We start from the raw sequence: 25665 nt of genomic DNA, 5'->3' as shown, positions 1-25665 counted from the left end.
TTGTTTCTTTATATTTATATGTCGTTTTCTTCTTATTAGTCATAATATGATATGACGTTACCTTAAGATGATAATAAATGATAAATGACATTTTGTAATTTACATAAGTGATATAAAAATAATATATAATCGAGGTATCAAAATGCTTAATAGTTAATAGAACAATGAGCTGTCAAATTGCGGAAATTTTCTTAAATATTTGCACGATTCATGAAATACTTAAAAGTAATGAATAATTATCTAATAATATGTACCTGTGTCAATCAACCATTTCTGAAGCTATAATTTTGATGCGACAAAACTATGCTTAAGTTACCATTTTTTTTTAAATATTTTATTAAATATCACGCGAACAACGTATGCATTTTTTTAAATAAATTCATCATTTATCCAACGATCTATTTTATAGTAAGTTTATCTACTAAGCTGTATACATCTCTATATAATCCTAATATATTTTTTTATTTTATAATAAATCTTATTTAATCAAAACTATCATGAAAGTTCCAATTTGGTTTACCAAAGATCTATTTCAAAATGCTTTAAAAACTTTTTATAAAAACCCTGATATAGAGGTATCGTCATTGAACACCCAAGATGCAATTCCAGCTGGTGAGAATTACACAAGTGATCTATTTCGTACAACAATTTATTTCAGAAAAAAGTAAGTATTTATATATTTTTTTGTAATAGATACAAATTAAATGTAATTTATGGTGAAGTTAATTTAATATACTATTTCAATAATAACTAATAGAAGAAATTGCGTATTTTTGTATCATAGATAAAAGGAGCAGATTTTATTTTTTCTTTAGTGGTAGAACAGAATCAATTTCAGTCATAGTAAAATGTGGAAATGAAGAAGGTGGTGTAAAAGAAGATCTTGCCAAAAAACTAAACTTATTTGAAAAAGAATCTGAAATGTTTGGAAAAACCTTTCCAGCAATATACGAAATCCTTGGTAAATATATATTATCTTTATCATAATTTATAGAAAAAATAAATTCTATAAATATATAAGGTGAACACTATACGCTTTCGTCAAAGTGCCTCTACACATCTCTAAATCCCCATTCCATTATAATTCTGGAAGATCTGACAACGCTAGGATTTAATGTACTTCCCCGACATATAGGGTTTGATTTGGAGCATTGTTTCTTGGTCGTCGAAAAGATGGCCCTAATGCATGCCGCTTCCGTCATCATGTACGAAAAGGTTGCAAGATCTAACATTTTTTCTGTAAAAATATTTTATACATTTTTTTCTAGGATCCGTCTTTACTTAAAATGTATTCTGAAGGCTTGTATGGAAATAATGATTTGACTAGGCAATGGGTTGCGGCTGGGTACAAAGGTTTAATAGATGCTTGTTCTAGATGGCCTGGTATAAGTACATAAGATTTTTTTTTCTTTAATTCTTTATATAAACTTTTAGGTTTTGAAAAATATGGCTACAAGCTGCAAGCCTTGGGAGAACAGGCTTTGGAAAGAGGTTTCAACGCACAAAAACGAAAACTTGGAGGTTTTAATGTCTTGAACCATGGAGATTTATGGGTGAACAATATGATGTTCTCTTATTTCCCTGATGGCAAACTAAAAGACATGAGATTTGTATTATATAATAGTATTTTTGTTTTCGTATAATTAAAATTATATTTTTTAGATTGATTTTCAAATGAATATTTACACAAGTCCAGCTATAGACTTGCATTACTTCATAGCAACCAGTACAAAGATTCAAGTGAAATTAGACCACATAGAGATCATACTAGATCATTACTATGCTCAGCTTATAGCTAACTTAGCTAAAATGCAGTATTCTCTTGAAAGGGTGCCTACCAGAGAACAGTTCAAGACAGACTACAATTACAGAGCTTTTTATGGTGAAAGAATAGATATTTTACTAAGATTTTTTAAATTTGACACTTTTTTGAAGGTTTGATGGGCGCCGCTACTGTGCTAGCCTTCGTCAAGGCTGCTGAGGGTCGAACAGACGCATCTTTTGAGAACATCATCAAAGATGAAAGTAAGGAAGGCTTCAGATATCACGCATACAATAATGAAAGATACAGAAAACATATGGAACACTTACTTCCATATTATGATAGTTTTGGTATATTGGATTGAAATATTTTTTTTAATATTTGATTTAGATAATATAGATAATTACTAAAAAATATATATTTTAGTATACTATGCTGTTTTACTGAAATGAAAATCATGAATTACTATTTTTAAGAAAATTTGTAAATACTATAAATAAATCAATAACAATAGAGGGGTCAAATCATAGAATAGCAGATAATAGTAAACATTTATTTATATCAATTAACAAAAAACAAATAAATATAACATAGAATACCACCTATTACGTGTTCTAACAAAATATCAATATTGCATTTTTGGCTTTTACCCGAATCACATACCAGTTATCCTAGAGAACCAAAAAAATATAACAGTAAAAAATTGTATGTATTCTTATATCCTACCAATAAATAAACATTTACTTATTACATTAGATATTATTATTATTAAAATACTAGAAGGTAACATTGAAAATGACTAGAATATTTATTCATTAAATTTAAACACTTTTTTTTCTTTATCAATATTGCTGACCTCTCTCCGTTTACATTTTCAGTAAAATTTTCTAAATTTTCGGCTTTTCTTTATGTGTCACTTTTTAACCCGCGCATCGCCATTTGGCAACGCCACTGGTACTGGCGTTGGTGGAATGGACACTGTTGCCAGACTAGGACGTTTTTCCTTGTTACATATCTATAAACAGAAAAATGTAGGAAATTATTTTTTAAATGATTATTAATCATTACTTGGTGATGATTTTCCCAGTCTTTGTGTTGACAGAAAGGTCCACAATATCGGGCTAAACTGCATCCAGAGCATGTGTCGTGAGCTTTCCTACCGCAATTCCAACAAGCCTATAATTGAATTAATATAATTAATTATAGGAAAAATATAAATTCGAATTCAGATAAATACAGTGACGTAGACAGGGAAAAATTTATATTACAAAGTCTTTTCTTAAATTCAGAGTTACGAGTATTACTAGAACCTTGCATGAAAAGAATATGTAATCCATTGTATATGAAATTTATTTACATTTTGTTGAGATGGTGCTGGCTGACTAGAAGGTGACTGGCTATTTTCACCAAATTCAGTGTGATTTGGATTAGCTTCTTCAGAATGCTTCCTGGCCTCTACAAAATAAACAATATATTACACATTAAGAAATAGCAAAATATAATAATTAAATAATATCTATCAAGTTGATGAAAACATTGAATATTTCTGATAATTTAAAAAAGAGAATTTGAAAAGCACAAATATGTCACTATTTTATGAGTACCTCCTAGAGTTTTCTCAACTCTGGCCCTCTCAGCTGCAAGCAACTCTCCTGCTCTAGCTTCAGCTGCGGCTACAGCCCTCTGTAACTCTAAAACAGCCTGTTTTTTCACATCTCCTACAGCTTCTTCAGCTTTACGTCTAACCTAGAATCAAATGAAATTACTTCCCCCACTTGCTACTTGCTTAATTCATATTTAAAAACGTTTTCAAGCTGAAAATAGATGAATTACCTCAGCAACGCGTTCCTCAGCAGCCCTAACTGCTGCACTAAGTATATCATTAGCTGCTTTCTTAAGATCTTGACTCAAATCTTGTTTCTTCAGCCATTCAGTGGTTGGATCTTGTGAAATGGTCGGATTTCTTTGTTGCAGTATTGTCAAAGCCCTTTTAAAAATATAAAAAAAAAACATTATACAGGGTGTCCCACAAATAAGTGCAAGTATTTTAGGGGGTTGTAGATCTCGATAAAAGAAACATATGTTCTCTTTATCGTTTTTCAAATAAGTCCAAAATAACGGAGTTATTTTATTTTGAAAATTTCCAAAAATATTTTTTGCTAAAATTTTGAGAACCACTGGATCTTTTCTGGATTTTCTTTCTTGTAAATTTAATCTATATTGCTATTATATTATCAAGAAATTATGTTTTTTAACTAAAAACTAAAAAAAAATCCTAAAAATTTTTCAAAAAATTCCGAATTTTCAATTTCTTTTTTCGCGAAAAACACACCTTTGGACACCTTGTATTGGTTAATCTAACAACCTTTTTTGAAAAATCAAACAATTTCCATACCTTTTTGTTTTCTCTACCATGGAAAGAATACAATTGAGCATAACGTGGATGTTCTTCCATTCTTCGTCACCTCTATTAACCGTGGGGTCCTCCAGTTTGATTGCAGATTGGGCAGAAGATTGGTAGTCGAACAAATGGGCATTTTGAACGTTGGGCAGGAAGATATTCTGATGATGGGAAAAAAGAAAGGGTGTGGGACGTTTGGATGGAGATAGGTAGTCTTCTGGTGTTGGTTGGTTTCCGTTAACGCCATTTTCGTATGCTCTAGAGAAGAATTTAATGAAATATTAATTATACAAAATATTTCAAAGTATATTGCGTTTTATGGTATTTTTTGGATGTCAGCTGTCGAAATGTTACATTTTTTTGCTGGACAGACTACAATCCCTTTGATTGTGGTTGTGGTCAGGGCCGGATTTACCACTAGGCACACTAGGCAATTGCCTAGGGGCGCCAGCGATAGCCGGGGTTTTACTTATTACGTAACTAAAACCTGGAACTAAGAAAACCAAAAAAAAATTTTTTTTGGGGTTTTTAATTTGGATATTTTGTAATAAAAAATATTAGCAATTTTTTATTTTTGTATGTTCTACAAATTGATGGGGGGCGCTTGGAAAAAAGTGCCTAGGGGCGCTTTTATTGTAAATCCGGCCCTGGTTGTAGTTGTAGGTTGTAATCACTGTCTGATCCAGTATTGAAACTAAAAGCATTTCGCTCAAACACCCAGTAACTCCGAAACGGCAACACATATCGATGTGCGGTTTTCACCATCATTTTTTTGATAAAAATTGAGCTCCAGACACCGATATAATATTATATACCGATAATGGTATATTTGATACACGTCTTCCATGCATGGAAATTCTTAATTTCGTAATTTCCTTCAAGCCGACGGAGAACTCTGATTTTCACACAACAGCAATTTGACCATTAGTTTATTTCAGTAAACTGATTTTAATTTTTTAAGCAAAAACTATGCGTCCGACGAAAAAAATCAGGAGATAAAAAATGTATAGAAATGAATTTAGATCCTGAAGATGAGTTTTATTTTAAAAGAAATCAGTGGTGTGTCGCTTTTTTCTCCAAAAATATTCAATGAAAACCCGTATGGAGATGGACGGCACTGGTTGAAAAAAATTAAATTCTTTGTTTCATAAAGATATCTATAATAAAATCATAAAGTTTCATAAAGATATCTATAATAAAAAAAAATAAAAAAGTTATTGTGAAAAAAGTATTTTTTAGGAAATGTAACCACCCTGTATTACCAAGATGTTTAGGATATACACTCATATAAAGTTTTTCTCTTAGAATAGGACCAAGAATAGCCCCCTTAAATATTAGCACGTCATTAAGGTACACCCTGTATACAGAAACATTTATCTCTCCTAGCAGTATGAAATTTTGAACAGAAGCGATTTTCGGAAATTCATCTTCTGGGGTGAAACTGGTGGTGAAATTTTGTATATATTTTTTTTAAAAATTTAGTCGTAGGTGTATGATATTTTGTATAGAGGTTCCTTAAGTGGCGAAAGTGAGCTTTTTTGAAAATTCACCTCCCAAGAGGGTGAAATAAGGGGTGAAAGTTATCTCAAAAGTAGGTTAAAATCAGTTTTAGAAGTATGAAATTTAGAAGCATAGAAGAAATTTAGCATAGAAGTTCTTTAGGTAATGTAATTCAGCAAAGGGGCGATTTTTAGAAATTTGCGTTTTAAGCGTGTGAGATGGGTGAATGTTCAGTAAAAATCTTATTTAGGAGTATGAAAATTTGCACAGAATAGTGTGCCCTTGAGTAATGAAAGTAAGTACCCAGAAACGATTTTTTGAAATTCATCCCCTAAGAGGGTGAAATTTTGTACAAGTGAACTTTTGAATATTTGTACAGGGTGGGTCAAATTCGACGCTTTTAAATGGAAACACCCTTTTCTATAGGAGATAGACGATGACAAATATCGGTGTCTGGAGCTCAATTTTCATCAAAAACATGATGATGAAAACCACACATCAATATCTGTTACCGTTTCGGAGTTACGGGGTGTTTTTCAAAAATGTGCATTTTTAACAAATCCCTGTAACGTTTTTGCTATGGAAAATTTTGTTCTTCTATGAAAACATTTCCATCGCATCATTTTACGTAGAATTTAATGGTTTAAGTATAACTTTTTTAAAATTAATAATTTAAGAGTTATCAACAAAAAAATTGATTTTTTATTTGGGACACCCTCTATATTTTAATTAACTGAAAATAATTTAAAATTACCTTTCCAAAAATATAGCACACTAGATATGTTTGTTATAATCCCCTTCGAAATACAGAATTTTTAAAAGTTCGCCACTTTTAACTAGTAGGCTTTGGACCCCTTATTGATGATATGCCCTTAATGGAACTCGAAAACATATTTTTCCAGCAAGACGACGCACCGCCTCTGAACGCTGAAGTTATCAGCAAATTTTTGCAGCCAATTTCAAGAATAATTGAATAGCTAACCAAGATCCCAGCCGTTGGCCGTCGAGACCGCCTGACTTAGTGCCCATGGATCTAATCCTATGGATATATTTGCGGAAGAATAAAGGATCCTTATTCTTCCGTATAATCTAGACAAGAATTAGAAATACTTAGCAGTTATGAGAGGGTATCTTTCACCCCCACTGAGTTAATGAATTCCGCGAGAAATGTTCAAAAACTGCCCCGTCATAACAGAAGACGGTCGATATGTCGAACACTTGCAAAATAACAAAATCTCATGTCTTGGTTTGCTATTTATTTTTATTGTTATTAGATATAGTTTAAATGTGTTGATGTTGGTTAAATATATTTTAAATTGTTATAAAATTCTGCATCTCTCATAGCAAATATTATTTTCGTTTTAATTGATGCTCACAGCTAGAATTTTTTTGCATTACAGCCGGTGCCGTTCAAAGCCTACTTATTTAAAGGGGGCGAATTTTTATATACTCTATATCTCGAAGAAGAATCGAGCAAAATATCAAGTGTGTTATATTTTTGGAAAGGTAATTTTAAATTATTTTCAATAAATTAAAAATATACAGGGTGCCCGATATAAAAAATAAAAATTTTTGTTGATAATTCTTAAATTATTAATTTTAAAAAAAGTATACTTAAACCATTAAATTCTACGTAAAAAGGTGCTTTGGAAATGTTTTCATAAAAATACAAAATTTTCCATAGCAAAAAAGTTACAGCGATTTGTTAAAAATGCATATTTTTGAAAAACACCCCGTAACTCCGAAACGGTAACAGATATCGATATACGGTTTTCACAGTCATGTTTTTGACAAAAATTGAGCTCCAGACACTGATATTAGTTTTTGCCTATCTCCTATAGAAAAGGGTGTTTCCATTTAAAAGCGTCGAATTTGACCCACCCTGTACAAAATTAATTTAATTTATGAAAAACATGAGCACTAAGAATCTATTTTTGAAAAAATATCCCTTAGCAGGTAAAATTAGATGGAAAGGTTGGCAGCAGTACCAAAATCAGTACAAAGTAATCATAGTAATCAAAGTAACGAATATTTGAAATGTTAATAATTAATAATTACTTATTAGTCGAGTAACGTATTCAAAAGTAACGAAAATCGACATCACTGGTATCCATTGTATAGTCCAATCACCGCAACATAAAATTGTCGAAAGCCCCGGTTGTCCACAAGAAACCTCATTGGAAAAAGCATAAATTTAATAGCCATCCAAGTATAGAAATCCAAGTATAGAATCGCAACCTCTTATAAAACGCACAAATGGGCATATTTTATGTTGACAACCTCATGGTTAACTGCACCCAACTGCACCCAAACTTTTCACTGGTCAATATCTACTAAGTATGCTCTAGTAGGTATATGGACTCAGTAGTTTTAGGCAGGGTTGGAAAAAATCATGATTAAAAAAAAATAAAAAAATCAGATTTTTTTAATTTTAATTTAAACAATATTTAAATCGGATTTCCAAATGACTAGGACTTTTTAAGACTCCATTTTAACGCCTAGGCATAAAAGTAAAGTACTGTTATGCCTGAGTACAAAAGTACAAAAATATATTATTAAACTGATATTAAGTCTCAAATTCAACGAGTGTACAAATTGTTGCACGATTGCTGTTTATATTATTTGCAATGTTTGAAATTAATTAAAAAAATATTTGCAATGTTTAAAAAATAGTATTTTCTATTCGGAGTAAATATGTACCTACTTTTTGTGCCTCACTGTAACGTCGGAATAGCTTTACGATGGTCCTTCAAAGGTACAGCATCGTCAAAAAAGTATAATTTTTACTCCTAATAAAACAATACACTATTGTTCGGAAATAGTATTAAGTCAAGAATGAAATTAGTATGTATTATCTAATATAAAGTGTAAAGTGCTTACTGCAGATCAAGTGGCGGTAGGAATTTGGAAACACAACAGTTTCAAAAAAAATATATAAAACAACATATTTTCTGACAACGATTATAGATTCTCGGGAATGAAGATAATATGGTCTCTATGAAGAACCTAGTTCTGCACTAGACTTTGGGAATTCGAACAGCGAATTTTTGTCACTTAGGTATACATAAATTTTAAAATAAATCCCTGCGTTTAGCGGTCTAATGGATTCACACGAAATTAGTAATTTAAAAATCGGTCCCACTATTAAATTGATGAATAGATATTTTTATATAGTTTCATACCATTTACAATTATTATTCGATTTATTATCTGTTATATCTATTATATCTGTTATAGAAATATTTTCTATAGTTTTTTTGGACACATTTTTATAACTTTTACAGTTATTTTTTGATTTATAATAAAGTTTCAATAAAATTATTTTTTTTGATTTAAATCACATGATTAAAAAATTGAAAAAATCACTTGATTTAAATCATGCCAACCCTGGTTTTAGGTTTTAGATTAAATCACACCAAGTTCACATTTGATAACTGTCAGTGATAAATCTGACCGAAATGTTGTGTAAGTAAAAATAAATATCAATGTAAGTCCGAAATTCTTTTAGTTCATTTTTTTCATTCATTAAAAAGTATATTGTGTTTTCCTGTATTTTCTGGATATCTGGGAAGACTACAGTCGCTGTTAGAGTCTTTATTATGATATTTACTTTAAAACAGAAAATTTCTTCTTAAATAGCGTAAGAGTGCTGTTGGTAGTCGCCGATATTCCAGGTCATCGATTAACATGACAGCAACAGCGCGGGAATTGCGAAAATTTCAAAAGTTCACGTCAGGAACGGCCGACGCGATCCCCAGACGTAATTAAAAGGCAGGAGTGCGCCCCTGCGAGTGACGTAAGGAGGCCCCGCGGTGTGGGGAAAGCAAAAGAGAGGGGGTAAGGCACCCCCAACAGATGGCGCTAGGGCGCGAGTGTGAATTAAAGAGATCGCACCTGGAGTTTCGGAGAGGCCAACTAAACTTGTGCCAGACCAAAGTGCTCTGATAGGGACGTACACATTTAGAAATAATATCGATATTTTAAGAATTGATATGGCAAAGAAAATAGATCTTATTTTGAAAGCTCGAAAAAATATCGATAATTTAATAAGGAATGCTTGGTCAAATAAGTAGTTTTATAGGGATGTTGACGTTTAAAAAATATATAAAAATATATAAAGGAAAAGAATATAATGTAAATATAAATAAATATATTATACCGGGTGCGTGTCAAAAATGATCCACCCCTAAACTCTTTATTTGTTATTTTATTAGTCCACCCATATGGCACTCTAGATTGAAATTTAAAATACGTTTTTTAAGCGATCAAAAGTTGATATATGATATATCATTATTCTATTCGGGGTGTTATTTTCTGTCAAATAAAGTAAAAAAAAATATCTAGTGTGTTATTTAAAAATAAAAGTTGTAGTTATTTAGTTATTATTAGTTATAAAAACAATTGAATATGCCAATCAATCCTAATTTATGTCCTATACTAACATACCAAATCTCGTTGTTTATCTGAAAAAATAAAAAAGTTATAGGGGTAAGCCACTTTTGAGACGCACCCGGTATTTGTATCAGTTTTTAATACTAAAAATTAATACAAACCCAATATTTTTGTTAAAAATTTTCTATAGGTATATCTTTCGTAGAGATGTTTTTACGTCATGTCAGGTACATATACTTTGATACAAAATCAGGCAATTACAATATTGACGTAAGTATTTCAGAGAGAATTTAAATTAAAATGTCTAAAAATACATTTTTGCACAAAAAACTTACCGTACACAGAAGGTAAACAATTTATAACATTTAAACCGCAATTTCAGGTAAATACCAAACGCCTTTGGCAATTTTCGTTAATTTTCGCAGTCAAACAAGTCAAAAACAGGTCCAGAATATGTCGATTAAACAGATTTAAACTAAATTCGCATATTCGACAGGAAAATGTTCAGTAAAATTCTAACAAAAAAATAAGGAAAAGGGAAAAGAATCATTTTAACTAAAATAGGCTAAAAACAAAAACACGGAGATATTATCACAAAAAGTATTAAAAACAAATTATATAAAATTGTTTTTTATTAATAGTATAAAATACACGGTGTTGTTCTCCACTTAAACACATAAACTGACTTACCCTTCGGATGACCTTCTTTTGACACCTGCCAATGGTGTGTTGTCGTTTGGCATGAAGATCTCGGAGGCCTCAGAAGGGGAATGTGCAGTATCCAAAATAATGTTGTCATGAGAGCGTATATATTGTAGAGCCGACTAAAGAAAAATAAATTTATTAAACCAACATTGTAAAATCTGAGAAAAACTTTTTTATGAGCTTAAACGGCGCGGCGCGGCGGTTCGTATTTCACAAGTTCAGAAAGAATCATAAAATCTTAGTTCTGTTTGAAACTATAACTGTACTGCTAATATTGGATATTACTTTGATCTAATTTAGTATTTTCGTTTTTATATATTTTCCAAAATCTGTAAACAAACGATTTTAATAATAATGTTAATAAATACAGTGCAAATATTTTTAGGGGTAGTATATTTCGACCACAGAAACACGACTATAAAATTTTTTTTGCGAAAAAAAATTTTGAAAATTTGAAATTTTTTGAAAAAAAAATTTGAAAATTCGAAATTGTTTGAAATTTTTTTAGTTTTTAATTAAAAAAAAATAATTTCTTGATAATATAGCAACATAGGTAGCAGATTGAATTTACAAAAAAAAACAGAAAAGATCCAATAGTTCTCAAAATTTAAGCCTAAAATATTTTTTTTTTTGTAAATTTTCAGAGTGAAATAACTCAGTTATTTTGGACTTATTTGAAAAACGGTAAAGAAAAAATATGTTTCTTTTATCGAGATCTACCAGCTCTGAAAATATTTGCTATTATTTTTAAGACTCATCCTGTATAAATGAATAAATACCGGGTGTTTCTCAAAAGTGACTCACTCTATAACTTTTTTTACTTTTACATATAAATAAACGAGATTTGTTACGTTAGTATAAAACATAAATCAGGATTGATTGACACATTCAATTGTTTTCGGTCACTTCCTGTTTCACCGGAAATGACTACAACTTGTGATTTTTAAATGGCACACTGGATATTTTTTTACTTTATTCGATAGAAAATGACACCTTGAGTAGAGTGACATATCATATGTAAATTTTTGACATTCTCGCTTTAAAAAATCGTTTATCTATATAGAGTGCTATATTAGAAACACTAATTCTTAATCAAGGAACCTTGGAAACATAGATTCAATCGTCTTTTCGGTGTCTTATCCTAGCCGGTTAAAAGATGCTTAAATAGTATTTTTAATCATAACTCATTTTTTTCAAATGGAACGAGTGTGGCTCATTAGCATATATATGAAAAAGTTTTTTTTACGAATAATTTGTTACCACATACTTGGTATTTCGAGTCAAATTGTCGTACGGACATGACACACTAGAATCAACTAAAATGCTATATTTTTTAATTGAAAATGTAAGAAGTTGACATATAATTTCCTGGAAAAAGGATGTGGTCATTTCTTGGAAAAAGGATGTGACCAAAATTAGTTGAATATGTAAAAAATGTCTATATCTATGTGGCGGATTCATCTCTCCAAAAAATCCTATATGGGTATTACGCCACTGATTTGTCAGCATTCATGGGACACAGGGCACAGAATAAATTTTAATAACGCCAAAATTATAATGAAAGAAGCGATAACCTCTAAAAGAAAAAAGAGGCTTTTTTTAATACAATCTAATAAAAATAAATGTATTGCTCATGCATCTGTAGGTGTTAGTAATATATGGCAATCGCTCCTTTGATTTTAAAGAACATAACATAAATAAACATAATATACGTAAAAATTAAAAATAATCATACAGAAAGTTTGCGGCTTTTTGTTTTTGCCTTATTAAGTAATTGTTATCAGGTAGTAATTGTTAATTTTGAAGTTTAACTTGATATAATGTCATTTTAACAGAACGTCAACGGTTTTTGTAGACGTATCTGTTTTAAAAAACTAAAGTGTTCTCGAATTTAAATTTAAATTTAAATATTTTAAATAGTCGTAATAGTGTTCGTCTGACAAGTAGTTTCCGTTTGGATTAACGCAGAAGTGTTTACAAAAAAAAGTGTGGCAAAAAGTGGCGAAATACCCATATAGGATTTTTTGGAGATAATTATTGGAGATAATTGAATATGTCAATCAATCCTGATTCATGACACATGCTAACATACCAAATCTTGTTTTTTTTATCTAAAATAATAAAAAAATTATCAAGGTCAGCCACTTTTGAGAAGCCCCTGGTATATGTTCCAATATTTGTAAACACACAATTTAAAAAATAATAAATGTGAATAAAAATGTGAATAATATAAAATAAGTATATGAATAAAATATGAATAACCTGAGTTCAACTATTGCAATGCGTACCTGTTTATTTATCCTTGCCAAAGCGTGTAACTCCCTTTGAAGCATGGGCATGTGAGCTTTCAAAAAAGGCAGTACAAATGGCCTTAGTGGAAAATTTGTTACATCTTGCAAGGAGTGGTGAAACTCCTCTATAGTTAAATTTGAACTCTAAAATAAATGTCTTAACGTGATTACTGGTGAAAATAAATAAAAATTATCGTGTCAATAATAATTGGAAAATAAATCTGTTTTCTATTTATAAAAGTTTCTATACTAACTACTAAGTTAAGCACGAGAGTCTTGACTCTGTCTCCAACATCCTGATTGATATCATTACCAAACTGCACTAGGGTACTTAAAAACTTTTTGACTTTCGTCAGCTGTCTTCCTGGTGGAAACCCTCCACCTAATGTTCCATACTGGAGGTCCGCTATGGATCTGGATGTGTCCAGAGACAGTGACAAAGCCTATAAAGGATAAGTAAAATACTTCTACTATCTTTATTTTAATACACTCACCGGCACAAAAAAACGGGCATCTTAAATTTTTCATGTAATTTAAACTTTTATATATTGTGTTCTTGTGGATCGATTTTATTGATTTTTTAATATATGATTTTATTTATTTATTTTTTGGTTTATCTCTTTAGCTTTACTTTTTTGAAGATATTCACTTTTGAAGGAGATACTAACATTTTTTCGTATTTTTTACAATAAAACCATGCCTTTGCTTTTGGTTCTAGGCAACAGACCTATAAAATAGTGTTTATGATTTATGTAAAGTCACTTTGAAAATTCATATAATTATTAAAGAAAAACCTTTGAAGAGACAAATAACTCACAATCTTTAAGATGTTTATTTATATTTAATTGCTTAAAAAAAAGCAGGGGGGCGACATGTTTCGAGACTTAACAATTCCCATCTTCAAGCCCAGAAAGCTAAAATAATTATAATCAGAATAATAAAGAAATTCTAACAGTCATATAGAGGTCAAAATATAAAATACAATCACAAAACAAATTAAAATTAAAAGGTTAATTATTTTTTTAAAAAGGTTAAAAGTTATTTCTATCACAATAATTGTTCAATCACAGATAACATTATGGCAAGCTCAACAAGTTCAACAAAAAACGAAAAAAGATTCAAGAACTTTCCAGGTGAGTGGAGCCGTATAATCCACTGTAATTAGTTTAAATGACAGAAAAAGGACAAGACGAGAAAATAATTATTATATTACACATATTATTATTGTCTGTTGGGCAGTTACTCTATCTGATAAGTCCAAAAGTTGATCTCTACTCTACCATGATCAATTAAAGCAGCAATAGCCGATACTTCAGAACTTAAAATCATCTCTACTAGACTAAACATTAATTTTGAAGTCAATATACAATAATATGACTTTCTAATGGAAGTGACATTACAAAAACAATAAACACTATTTTATAAGTGTGATGATGAGGTTCTAATATCAATGCTAAAATTGCTGTATATCGTTAATGTCTTATTTAAAAGCGAATATCTCCAATAAAAATAACGATGATCCAGAGAAAAATTGCGATGAATTAAAAAATAAACTATCGAGAAAAGATGTACCTAGATGATAAAATGATTTTTAAATTCCGTCCCTTCTTAACAGGGTGTTTCAAACTTTCATCAAAATATCAACATTTTGTTTTCCTTCGTATAATTGACAGACGGCAACTTTTATTGTTAATTTAGGCTGTATTCCGTTGCAAAAACCAGGCGAACCAGACCGGTAAACTACGGTAAAGAGCGGTTCCTGAAAAACATCGGTTTGATACGGAACGGTTTGGTAAAATACTGGAAACGTCAAATGATGACGTTTTCTATATTTCAATACCTCTATTATAAAATTTATCTTTTATGCATTTTTAATGTACCTATTCTCTGCTTTTACGTTTTCTTCTTCTTTTCAATGGAGTTTAATATTGAAAAGTACTTTATTAATAAACTGTTAAACTCGTTAGACATCTCAAGTGAATGTTTGCAGGTCTAATATTAAAACAGATCAATAATAAATAAACAAATCAAATCAATATTTATATTTTTATAGCTTACAAAACATTCACGAATAATTGTTGTCTTGTTTTTCATGTTTTCTTTAAATGTTCCTGACTTTAAGAAACAATGGCTGCATGATAAATTTAAATGGTCCTAAAAAGTAATTCTATTTAGTTAATGAAATTTATTTACCTTAACTGCCTACCTCCATTGCTTTTGGATGTAAATACAAAACAGTATTACAAATTTTAGAAATTAAATGAGAATTTCACTGGAACTTCCAATATTTGCTTGATTTCTGTCACATAAATGACATTGATTGACAAACAAAACCAAAAAAACCAGCCTTTTCGCGCTGTTTAGTTTGGTGACAGTTATAACCGAATTTTTCAGGAACCGTGTTCCGTAACAAGAAAACTTTCAGGAAACCGATAGAAACGGAACATAGAACTATAACCAAGATAAGGAACGGAATACACCCTTAGAAAAAGGTACTAAAATGTCAAATAATTTAGATACAAATTACTTGAAAAGTCATCAAAATCAGTCCACTAGAACTGAATATATTAAACTTTAAAATACATACATCAAAATTGTAAGGTGGCCATTTTCGTGCCAGTGAGTGTATTATACCGTATGATCGAAAAAGGCGTCCGGTTGGCTAGGAAATGACGATCAATGACATTTCCCATATAATTTTACATATAAAATGACAGCGATCTTCATTTCATAGCCATCGTTGACGCCGTTTTTATTCGATCATACGGTATATATATGGGATATACAGGGTGGTCCGAACTGTATTCCGGAAACTTCGGCAGCACATTCTGGAGATAAAAATAAGTAAAAAAGTTCGTATAAATGTATGTCGTAAAATGCTTAGTTTCGGAGATACAGGGTGAAAAATATTCATTTTTATTTCGATTTTTTTCAAATAATTTATGAAGTAACATCAATATTTGGATGAAAATTAGTGTCAGGGAGTTTTTGACATGAGAAATTTGATTTTTATGTCAATATGACTCCTACTTGTAGAGGGCGTCACCTACATATGTTTTAAGTGGTTTGAAGAGTAATAACTTTTCGTCCATACCTGTATAATACTACTGAGTAAAAAAATATACATTTACAACTTTTTTACATAAAAAAGGTCTCTTGGTAAAAATCGCAACAAGTAATGGTTTTTGAGATATTTGGAATCGAAATTATCAATACCTGTCATCATTGACATAAATTAAACATGTTGACTAAAGCTTGATTTTCATGCATCCGTTGTCCGACGATACGTTGATACGATATTAATTTCATTGGTTGTATTTAAAGGCTTCAATTGGTTAACCGTTTCTAACCAACCGAAGTCAACCAATAAAATTAATATCGTATCATCGTATCGTCGGACAACGGATGCATGAAAATCAAGCTTAAATCGTTATTAGATTAAAATCATAATTTTGACCTTTTTGTGCCAAAAATTCAATAGAAACTGTTTAATTTTTTTTTCGCAGAAAAAATTATGATTAATTTAAAAAAATAAAAATGTATTATTTCAGTTAAATAACTATACCCAACGTGTGCTTATTTTTTGTCAATAATGACATGTATTGACTATTTCTATTCTAAATATCTTTAGAACGGCTGCTCGTAGCGATTTTTACCAAGAGACATTTTTTACGTAAAAATCATGGAAATGTATATCTGTATATCTTTTTAGTCAGTAGTTTTATACAGGTACGGACGAAAAGTTATTACTCTTCAAAACAGTCAAAACGCATGTAGGTGGCGCCCCCTACAAATAGGAGTCGTTTTGACATCAAAATCAAATTTCTCGTGTCACAAAACTCTCAGAAAACAATTTTCGTCCAAATATTGACGTTGCTTCAGAAATTATTTAGAAAAAATCGAAATAAAAATGAAACTTCTACACCCTGTATCTCCGAAACTAAGTACTTTAGAACATACATTTATATGAACTTTTTTAATTGTTTTTATCTGCAGAATATGCTGCCGAAGTTTCCGGAATACAGTTCGGACCACACTGTATGCATGTATTATTTATATTTATATTCATTTTATTTAGAGAGCATTCTGATGAAGATTGTTAAAAACACTCTGTGATAGGAATGGCTGATATTTCGCTCCTGCTTTTTCTTAAATCGAGAAAGTCACTCGCAGGCCTTCCCTCAGGGCTTGCCAGAAAAAGTGAAGGGCCCTCTAGAAGAATAAGAGCGGCAACCTCGCCTTCACGAACATACCTCCGTTTTTCGTCATCAAAAGCGTAAAAAATACCGAAATCCAGAGATTGTCTGTCTTTGAAAAGCTGATTTTTCTACTTTTGAGCATTAATCTAATTTTTTGGGCTTGTGCATTTTTATCTAAATAAATAATAGCTAGATTAGGACCTAACATCGAAAAATGTATAGTGTAAAAGCAGATGAATCTACGATAAGATAATTTATTTACTGTAATGTTTCATTAAAGAAATAAGGCAGGGCCTGACTAGGTCGTTACATTGTCATGTTTAAAAATAAAGTACTACTTAAGTACGACTTACAGTGGCTGCTGGCAATGGTGGGGGTGGTGTTGAACTATCGGTGTTGCCGTTGCATAGGGGAGAATTGACGTTTTGCGATGGTGGGGATGAATGTGGTGGAGAATGGGGAGTTGTAGCTTGCTTGGCACCTTCTGGTGAGTCTGGCGTTTTGCAACGTTCTTTAGTAACAGTCACACCTAAAAAAATAATAAAAGCTTTAAATACATGTTTATCTCTAAAAACAGTACAGACAATTAACAGATTATAAATAGGCATGACGAGCACTGTCAAAAAATCTGCAAATAAAATGAACACATTTTTCAAGAGGTTAGTACAAACACATTATATAAATAGGGCAACGGCGCAGCTACGTCGAAACACCGGTTCCCATTAGAACACCGAAGTTAAGCGACGTAAGGTAATACTAGTGGATGGACGGGTGACCGGTTCGAATTTTGTATCGTACTGTTGCCCAATAAAGGCAAAAGTTCGAGGCCGGATGAGATCGGATCTCGTGAGTAAGAGTAGATTTAGACACTTGCCAAGTCGGTAGGCCATTGACCATGATATGGCCGAGGACTGCGGTTCGGATTCCGCGTAAACAAAGTAGGCCTTGTCCAGATTAGCCCTGGCAGCAAAAAGGAGACATTAACTTGAAATCTTTACTTTATCTTTACATTATATAATTTTTACATAATAAATTTAAAAGAGCGCTACCTAACAGCATACACCATAGGCGTAATCAAAATGTTTATCAAAAATATGAATATCTCTTCATGCAGCTGACTTAAAAAAAGTGTCACGGCAGTGTTCGGAGGCATGGTAACAATTTGATCTTGAGTGTTATTGGTCCTTGTACTCTTTAGTCATTCCCAAAGACATTCCTAAATATAAGGCCATTCCCCACCATGCATGGACTTTTTATACATAGTCGTGCGTGTAGGACAGTCGATCAGAGTAGTAAAAAAAGTAACAGATAGAAAAACTCGCGCGTCAAATTAATGCAATGTAAGTTAATTACATTCAGAAAAATGGACATTTAAATAATTTGATGATTTAAACGTGCCATACGGAAATTGGAGGGTCAGAAAGTTGCAAAAATCATAACCTTTTGTAGGAAGTCTGTGTGGTTCTAAGAACTATACAGGGTATCCCAGAAATAAGTGCAGATATTTTAAGGGGTGGTTAGCTCTGGTCAAAAGAAACATCTTTTCTCCTTGCCATTTTTAAAATAAATGAAAAACAACCGAGCTATTTAAGTTATTATGCTTTGAAAATTTAATCAAATAATGGCCTCATTTTGAGAACCGCTGGCGATAACCAGCTATTAAGGGTTTTTCACGAGGGTTTTCAACTTATTCGACGCCTCAACTGAATAAACAAGTGGCACTAAAAAGTTTTTTTTTAATTTCCCGGAAAATGTCAAGAAAAATAAAATTTTCAACAATTTGTTTTCGCAACAAAAACTCATAGGCGTGTTTCTGGGGCCAAAATATACTACCAGTTAAAATATTTACCCTTATTGATGGGACATCCTGTATAATTCTAAAAAACCTTCCATGAGTTTTGGTAGCGTCCAAGTCAGTCTTCTAAATAAAAGCTTCTTTAGGGTTCACTTAACATCCATTTTGAATATCTGACGAACTTAAATACATGGTTTTTACTCTCATTTTCTACCCCTTCGTACGGCTCTCTCCAGCATGCAAACCAACATATTGATATCTCTGCGTTATCAGAAACACGTTGAGCTTATGCACTATTAATATCTGAATCCCCATTTAGCATCTTGGGCTCCTCTACTATAAAAACTTGAAAATAATATACTGGATAGAAAGTATAAAATATTCATTCTGTCGAAACACTCGCATAGTTTTCAGAGGAATAAATCCTACTTTTTAACAAAATATTCACCGCATCATACGTAAGTACTTCATTTTGCAATTAATATACATTTTAATGGAAATAGAAAATTGTGTCATTTCTGGGGATATCAATCTACAACTTACTAACCACTGTAAAAACCCTTTCTGTATAAGGGTTAGTCTCCGGAAGACGAAAATTCAATATTCTTTTTGTATGTTAAGAGCGTCCGCACACGGGTCGTCTGGCTTTCGAAGCGGAAGCGTCTCGAACACGGAGCGAATCCACTCTACTTTCTAGATAAATACTAATATCAATCAGTTCGACTCTAATACTACTAATAATATTATTTTCCTTCCACTCTTTAATTTTTTCTTAAGGTAGCATAAATATATTTGATACAATTAAACTTTTACTTACGTAATCGAGGGCGCAATTTTTAAATTCATTGTTGCCAACCAAGGCATCAAGGGCATATTCTGTACCAGGCTGACTAACTGGAATTTAAACTTCCCGCTGGGGATTCAGGTGGTAGCTCTGCTGTAAAAATGTCAAGTTGTCACATTTATTTATTTATTTCCTGACATTGTCATTCGTTTTGACATTTTAGTTTTGTATTACGAGTTTTTAGTTTAAATAAATTATGTAGTGATACTTTAAGCTTAAAAATGTTTACTAGCAGACCTTGCAGTCGAACATTGTTCTTTTTAGAACCTCTTTTAGTGCGAAATATACAAGATAATTTTTAATAGCCGCAAAAAACTCATCGCAACTTTATTAGAATATTTTGAACGGGAAAGCGGTAGTACCTAATGGCCCTCTATATCCCTTAAGTGGTGTTAAGACAGTGAGTTTTGTTAATGTAAATAATAACTGTTTATATATTTATGCTAATTTATTTTTGCTTCTTAAAATATTTTGGTTAAAAGAAACTAATATGTAAAAGTGGGCAACGCTGCGCCGGTCAAACTTAATCACGTGACTAAAACTTTATTTGATATAAACTATAGGTATAAAGTAGCATAAAGGTCACTTTAGCTGAAAAGTTTAGTTTTCATGCATCTGAATTTCGGACATTTTCTGTGAAAAACAATATGGGGACACAAAATTTGTAATTTCAGACGTTTTAAATCTGACAGCTGCATGCTGCCTAACTGACAACTGGCAAAACTGAAATAGCGTGGGATAATACCGTATGACCGAAAAAAAAACGGTGTCGAAGACGACCGGGGAATGTCAATCGTAGATAATTTTGACAAGGTTAATCTCTAGACGTCGTTTACATTGACATAAGTCGAAAATTGACATAAAACTTGTAAAAATTACAATAATTATAGAAAGATTAAAAAGGATAAAAGGTTTCCAGACACACAAATCTGTTTCCAAAAAAATATTTTATCTCGAATTTTAAACTACACCATTTAAAAATCATTTTTACTCAATATACTCGTAAAAATAAATTGCAATCTTCTTAAATTTTTCTACTGGCAGTAAGCGCCATTAAACACAAAGAAGATTACGGACCAAGTAAATGACATCTAGACCTTGACCTGGCCAAAATTATTATCGATTGTCATTCCTCAGGAGTCTTCAACGCCGCGTTTTTTCGATCATACGGTATTTGGATGCATGAAAAATGAAAACGTTAAATTCAAACTTTTTTTTTTAAATTCGAAATTTGGATTCATGAAAAATTGGCTTAAGAGTCTATTACGCTGTACTTTCGGGTCGCTCTCAGGGTTCAGGTAAAGTGGGTGTGTGGCCGAAGGAAATAGATATTATATTTCAGAAATCTGCCTAAGGCTTAGCCCGATCCTGTCGTGTTAAGCCACAGCCAAAATTCCAAACACACGTGCTTTGATTAAGCCTTGATTAAGGTTTGCAAAGCTTCAGCATTTGCCATAAAATAGCGAGCAATTTGTTACAAAACCATATAAATTATATATCACTGTAATCACAAAACTTCAATCTATTTCCATAGTGTAACGGAATTTTAAATTATGTCTTTATTTTCGAGAAAATTTAGTCCAAATATAAGGAATATTTTGTTGATGTTTGACCATCAAAACATTAAAAATAAAAAAGTTGTCTAAAAATGTGCTACAATACAGATATAGTATAATCCTTTATCTTTAATTTCCTTCTTTATTTGTGTAAAAATACCTAGCCAGTTTTACATAAAACCTCAAAAGATGAACGCTTATTTTGCTACTTTTTGGACTAGAGAAATGGACTCTTTAAGTAAAATAAAAGCTTTTTGGTTTATCGCTTTACTTAAAAAAAAACATTTCTTGTACAGTAAAGTTGTTAGAGTAGTTCCAGGTGGTTTGCAAAATTGTGGAGCTCCGGAACTGCGATGGCGAAGCTATTAAACGTCGTCCGGGTGTCCCTGACGGTCTCTCAAACACAATCGCTCCGATCAAACAATGGGCGCTAGCCTGTAGCTGACACCTCTCCATGGTAATGGCTTTCATTTACTATTTTCCACAGCAGCTGCTGCTGATACCATTCCGACAAACTCGCGGCCAACTTTTATAGGCAAACGTATATTTACTATATATTGGCAGAAAATACATGAAATAGTTAACTATAAAATCATGTTTTTATATTAAAAACAGCACTTGAGTAGACAGACCGACATTTGGAGTATAAATAAAATAACTAAACATTTTTTTCTTGAAAAGAATTCTTGTTTTTTCACCACTAGATGAATATACCGATTGCGCCTCCAAAGTGGCTCACCCTAATAACTTGTTTATTTTTTCAGATAAAAAAAACGAGATTTGGTATATTGTCAAGACTTAAATATAGGCCAACTTGGGTTTGCATCAAATTGGGAAAAATCATGTAAAATATAATTCCAGTAAACCAATTTGATGTAGATCCAAGGAATCGTTCACGTATACGTTGACCTAGACATGTTCTTATAGTAAACATTATTAATTAAAACAATTAAAGTCAGGTCGATGTAGCGTGATGTTTCAAGGCAAGCTCGTACTAAACATCGGTGCTGGAAATATACAAAGGAGATTTTTGAGCACGCACCCGCCGATGATTGGGACGAGCGGACAAATATAAAATGGTATGCTGAAGACAGAGAGAGGTTAGTTAGTTGCAATGACTAAAGAATCCAAGGACAAATATCACGGATCCAAGGACAAATAACGAGGATGTCACCAAACAGTGCCGTGGCACATATTTTTCTTAACCTAGCTGTTTGAAGCAATATTTATATTTTTTGATAATTGTTTTGACTACGCCTATGGTGTATCATCCTAATTAATTACGAAAAAAAACGTATTAAAATGTTAACAAAAGGTACAAAACTAGTATCGACGTATAGCACATATCAAGTACATATAGATGTTAATTGAAATTGAAGAATAATTATCGAATTCAATAAGAAAACGCTAAAAAGTTGGAGTGGACTGTTTATTTACCTATGAAACGTAACTCCTGGCTCTTTCTTATCGCTGCTGCTTTTACACTTGAAAGCTGAACAACTAATCACCATTGTAACAAAGTTTATACAAAGTTTACTACACACAAACTATTAAAAATCGCTAAAATTGTCGCTGGTGTCCAAATGATGACTCATTGTTTGCCACCATAACAAAAAAAAAATCACAAATTCTGCTGCAGCCCGTATAGAGGCGTTACATGTCCTTATATTCTTGAGTCATTGGTTAGTTGATTAGCCCATCGCAGTCCAACGTTCAGTGAGTTGGCCGGTCAGTGATTCGCGTCATTAGTCAGTTAGTTGGCCAGTCAGAACCAGTTGAACCATGTTCCTGTAATACCAGTGTACGATACATTGAGTCTTGGCATTTCCCGAATTTGTTACCTTGTGTATTACCTTTGTTGATTCCTTATGTATACAGTTATATGTCTAAATAAATGCATATTTTATCTGATGGTTGTTTTGATTAAGAGAGAGAACCTGGTATAGCGACCCTAGCAAACAACCCCCAACTAGGTCGCGACAATATTAAAAAAAAGTAAAGTAAAGATTTGAAGTTAACATCTCCTTTTTGGTGTCAGGGTTAATCTAGACGGGGCCTACTTTGTTTACGCGGAATCCGAACCGCGGTCCTCGGGCATATCATGGTCAATGGCCTACCAACTTGGCAAGTGTCTAAATCGTCTCCTACTTACGAGATATCCGATCTCATCCGGCCTCGAACCGGCGTGAATGAGCAGTGTGTGTCAATAGATTTTACACTTTTGCTTTGGACAACAGCGCGATACAGAGTTTTGAACCGGTCACCCGTCCATCCACTAGTATCGGCTTACGTCGCTTAACTTCGGTGTATTTGGTATATTAGTATATGACATAAATTAGAATTGATTGACATATTCAATTCTTTTCGGCCACTTCCTGTTTTACCGGAAATGACTATAACTTTTGATTTTTAAATGGCACTCTCGGTTTTTTTTACTTTATTCGATAGAAAATAACACTCTGAATAGAATGACATATAATATGTCAACTTTTGACATTTTCGCTTAAAACACAAGTAAATTTTAAATTTCAATCTGTGTTCCAAAACTCCTTGGAAAAATAGTTTCGTCTAATGTTTTTAGTGTCTTGGCCTGGCCGGTTAAAAGATGCCCTATTTTTAATCATATGTCAATTTTCCAAAAAGGAACGAGGTTGGTTTATTAGCGTATTTGGAAAAAGTATTGTTTTGCGAATAATTTGGTACCACACACTTGATATTTCGAGTCAAATTGTCGTTATGAATTACATGTTGCAATTTCAAATAAACCATCAATTCGAAAATATCAAAAGTTGACATATGATATGTCATTCTATTCAGAGTGTTCAGATCAACAGATGATGAAGACTAGTCTAGTCTTAGATGTTAGCTGATGATGCTAACGTGGTTAGCGAAACGCGCGTCCAGTGTAAAAGTAAAAGTGTTTTGGTGTTTTGTGGTGATGTAGTGTTTTATTTTGAAGTTCATTTTTGTAAACACCACTGCGTTAATCCAACGGAGACCAATTTGTCAGTGGTACTTAGCTAGTAAACAAATTTGCCTAACCCAGAAAAAATTAATTGCTTAATGTTTCAAGAGGTATATTTCCTTTCGTCAGTCGTCAGAAGCAAAAAAACATAAAGAACCAAGATTAAAAACTATTTAAATTATCTATAAACAATAATTATGCAAAAACACTTTATTTTTTAGCAGATACGTCAAATAATTGACGTTTCTGCTAAAAGCAGGTTATAAAAACCGTTGGCATTCTGTTAAAATGACATTATATGAAGTTACACTTCAAACTTACATTTACGTAATGAGGTAAAACCAAAAAGTTTCAAACCTTCTGTATATGATTATTTTTAGTTTATTTTTAATTTTTACTTATAGTGTGTTTGGTTGTTGTTGATCTTTAGATGTTCTCGATTCTTTTATCATAATTTTTGTGTTGGTTAAAGTCTAAAACTCCTGTGTCCCATAAATGCTGACAAATTTTAAATTTGTAAAAATCGCCTTTTTAAATTATCTTTATGTTCTTTAATTCGAACATTTAACGGTCTAGATGTTTCACCCAATATAAAATTTATCACATTCATATATTCACATTGTTATTTTGTATAGCACATTTTTATTTGTTGTTCAGTGTTCATTGGCTTAGTGTATGTTAAAATGGATCTAAGTGTATTTTGTGTTTCGAAGGATGTTCGTATGTTATATTGTTTTCCTATCCTTCTTATTTTTTCCGAAATGCCTCGTATGTATAGAATTTTAAGTTGTATAATATATTGTGTATTGGTCTTCATTGTGTATACTATTCTGGGTCTATGGTTTGTGATTTGTATTTCGTTTAATGTTGGGTCCATAAAAAATGGTGGATAATGAAAAATAATCTGTTTAATGAATTATTGTCTGAACATACCTATTATTTTTGTCCTAACATCATGAACATTTTTATCCTAACAACTTATTAACACCTTTTTTAACCAATACTGTAGTCTGTAGTTTGCTGTAACATTTAAATATCTATCTGTATTTGTTGTTTTTCTGTGAAAAAAACATAAAGAACCAAGATTAAAAACTATTTAAATTATCTATAAACAATAATTATGCAAAAACACTTTATTTTTTAGCAGATACGTCAAATAATTGACGTTTCTGCTAAAAGCAGGTTATAAAAACCGTTGGCATCATGAACCTAAATAAATAAAAACCGTCCTAACATCATGAACATTTTTATCCTA

General features: G+C 31.7%; 2 protein-coding genes across 4 annotated transcripts in view; one reads left to right on the top strand and one right to left on the bottom strand.

Annotated features, from left to right (window-relative positions):
• Positions 1-2286, top strand: LOC115889272. Of its 2 annotated transcripts, none has more exons than XM_030909217.1 (7): positions 1-664; positions 816-961; positions 1022-1215; positions 1269-1383; positions 1435-1610; positions 1663-1882; positions 1936-2286. In XM_030909217.1, the coding sequence occupies exons 1-7, from the start codon at positions 498-500 to the stop codon at positions 2124-2126; spliced, it is 1209 nt and encodes a 402-aa protein (XP_030765077.1). In that variant the 5' UTR covers positions 1-497; the 3' UTR covers positions 2127-2286. The 2 variants fall into 2 exon arrangements, with proteins under 2 accessions (XP_030765077.1, XP_030765076.1); XM_030909216.1 differs by having other exon boundaries at positions 798-961.
• Positions 2287-2306: 20 nt separating this feature from the next.
• LOC115889270 (protein CBFA2T3) overlaps positions 2307-25665 on the bottom strand; it is a 79914-nt gene continuing 56555 nt past the window's right edge. Inside the window, exons 3-13 of one of the 2 annotated variants that reach the window (XR_004051408.1) lie at positions 17604-17779; positions 13306-13494; positions 13049-13195; positions 10746-10879; positions 4158-4421; positions 3596-3749; positions 3367-3508; positions 3120-3217; positions 2831-2938; positions 2619-2777; positions 2348-2433 (exon numbers count right to left, since the gene is read on the bottom strand). Coding sequence is in view for 1 of the 2 variants with exons in the window: in XM_030909213.1 (XP_030765073.1) it covers positions 2676-2777; positions 2831-2938; positions 3120-3217; positions 3367-3508; positions 3596-3749; positions 4158-4421; positions 10746-10879; positions 13049-13195; positions 13306-13494; positions 17604-17779 (1514 nt within the window). In the remaining variant the exon portion in view is untranslated. Of the gene's footprint in view, positions 2778-2830; positions 2939-3119; positions 3218-3366; positions 3509-3595; positions 3750-4157; positions 4422-10745; positions 10880-13048; positions 13196-13305; positions 13495-17603; positions 17780-25665 lie in introns of both variants that reach the window. The other variant, XM_030909213.1, reaches the window with a different exon arrangement.

This window comes from Sitophilus oryzae, unplaced genomic scaffold (genome assembly GCF_002938485.1).
Source record: "Sitophilus oryzae breed Bouriz unplaced genomic scaffold, Soryzae_2.0 scaffold_813_pilon_pilon, whole genome shotgun sequence".
NCBI lineage: Eukaryota > Metazoa > Arthropoda > Insecta > Coleoptera > Curculionidae > Sitophilus > Sitophilus oryzae.
The sequence above is the reverse complement of the archived record's forward strand: the minus strand, read 5'-3'. Positions and strand labels throughout refer to the sequence as shown.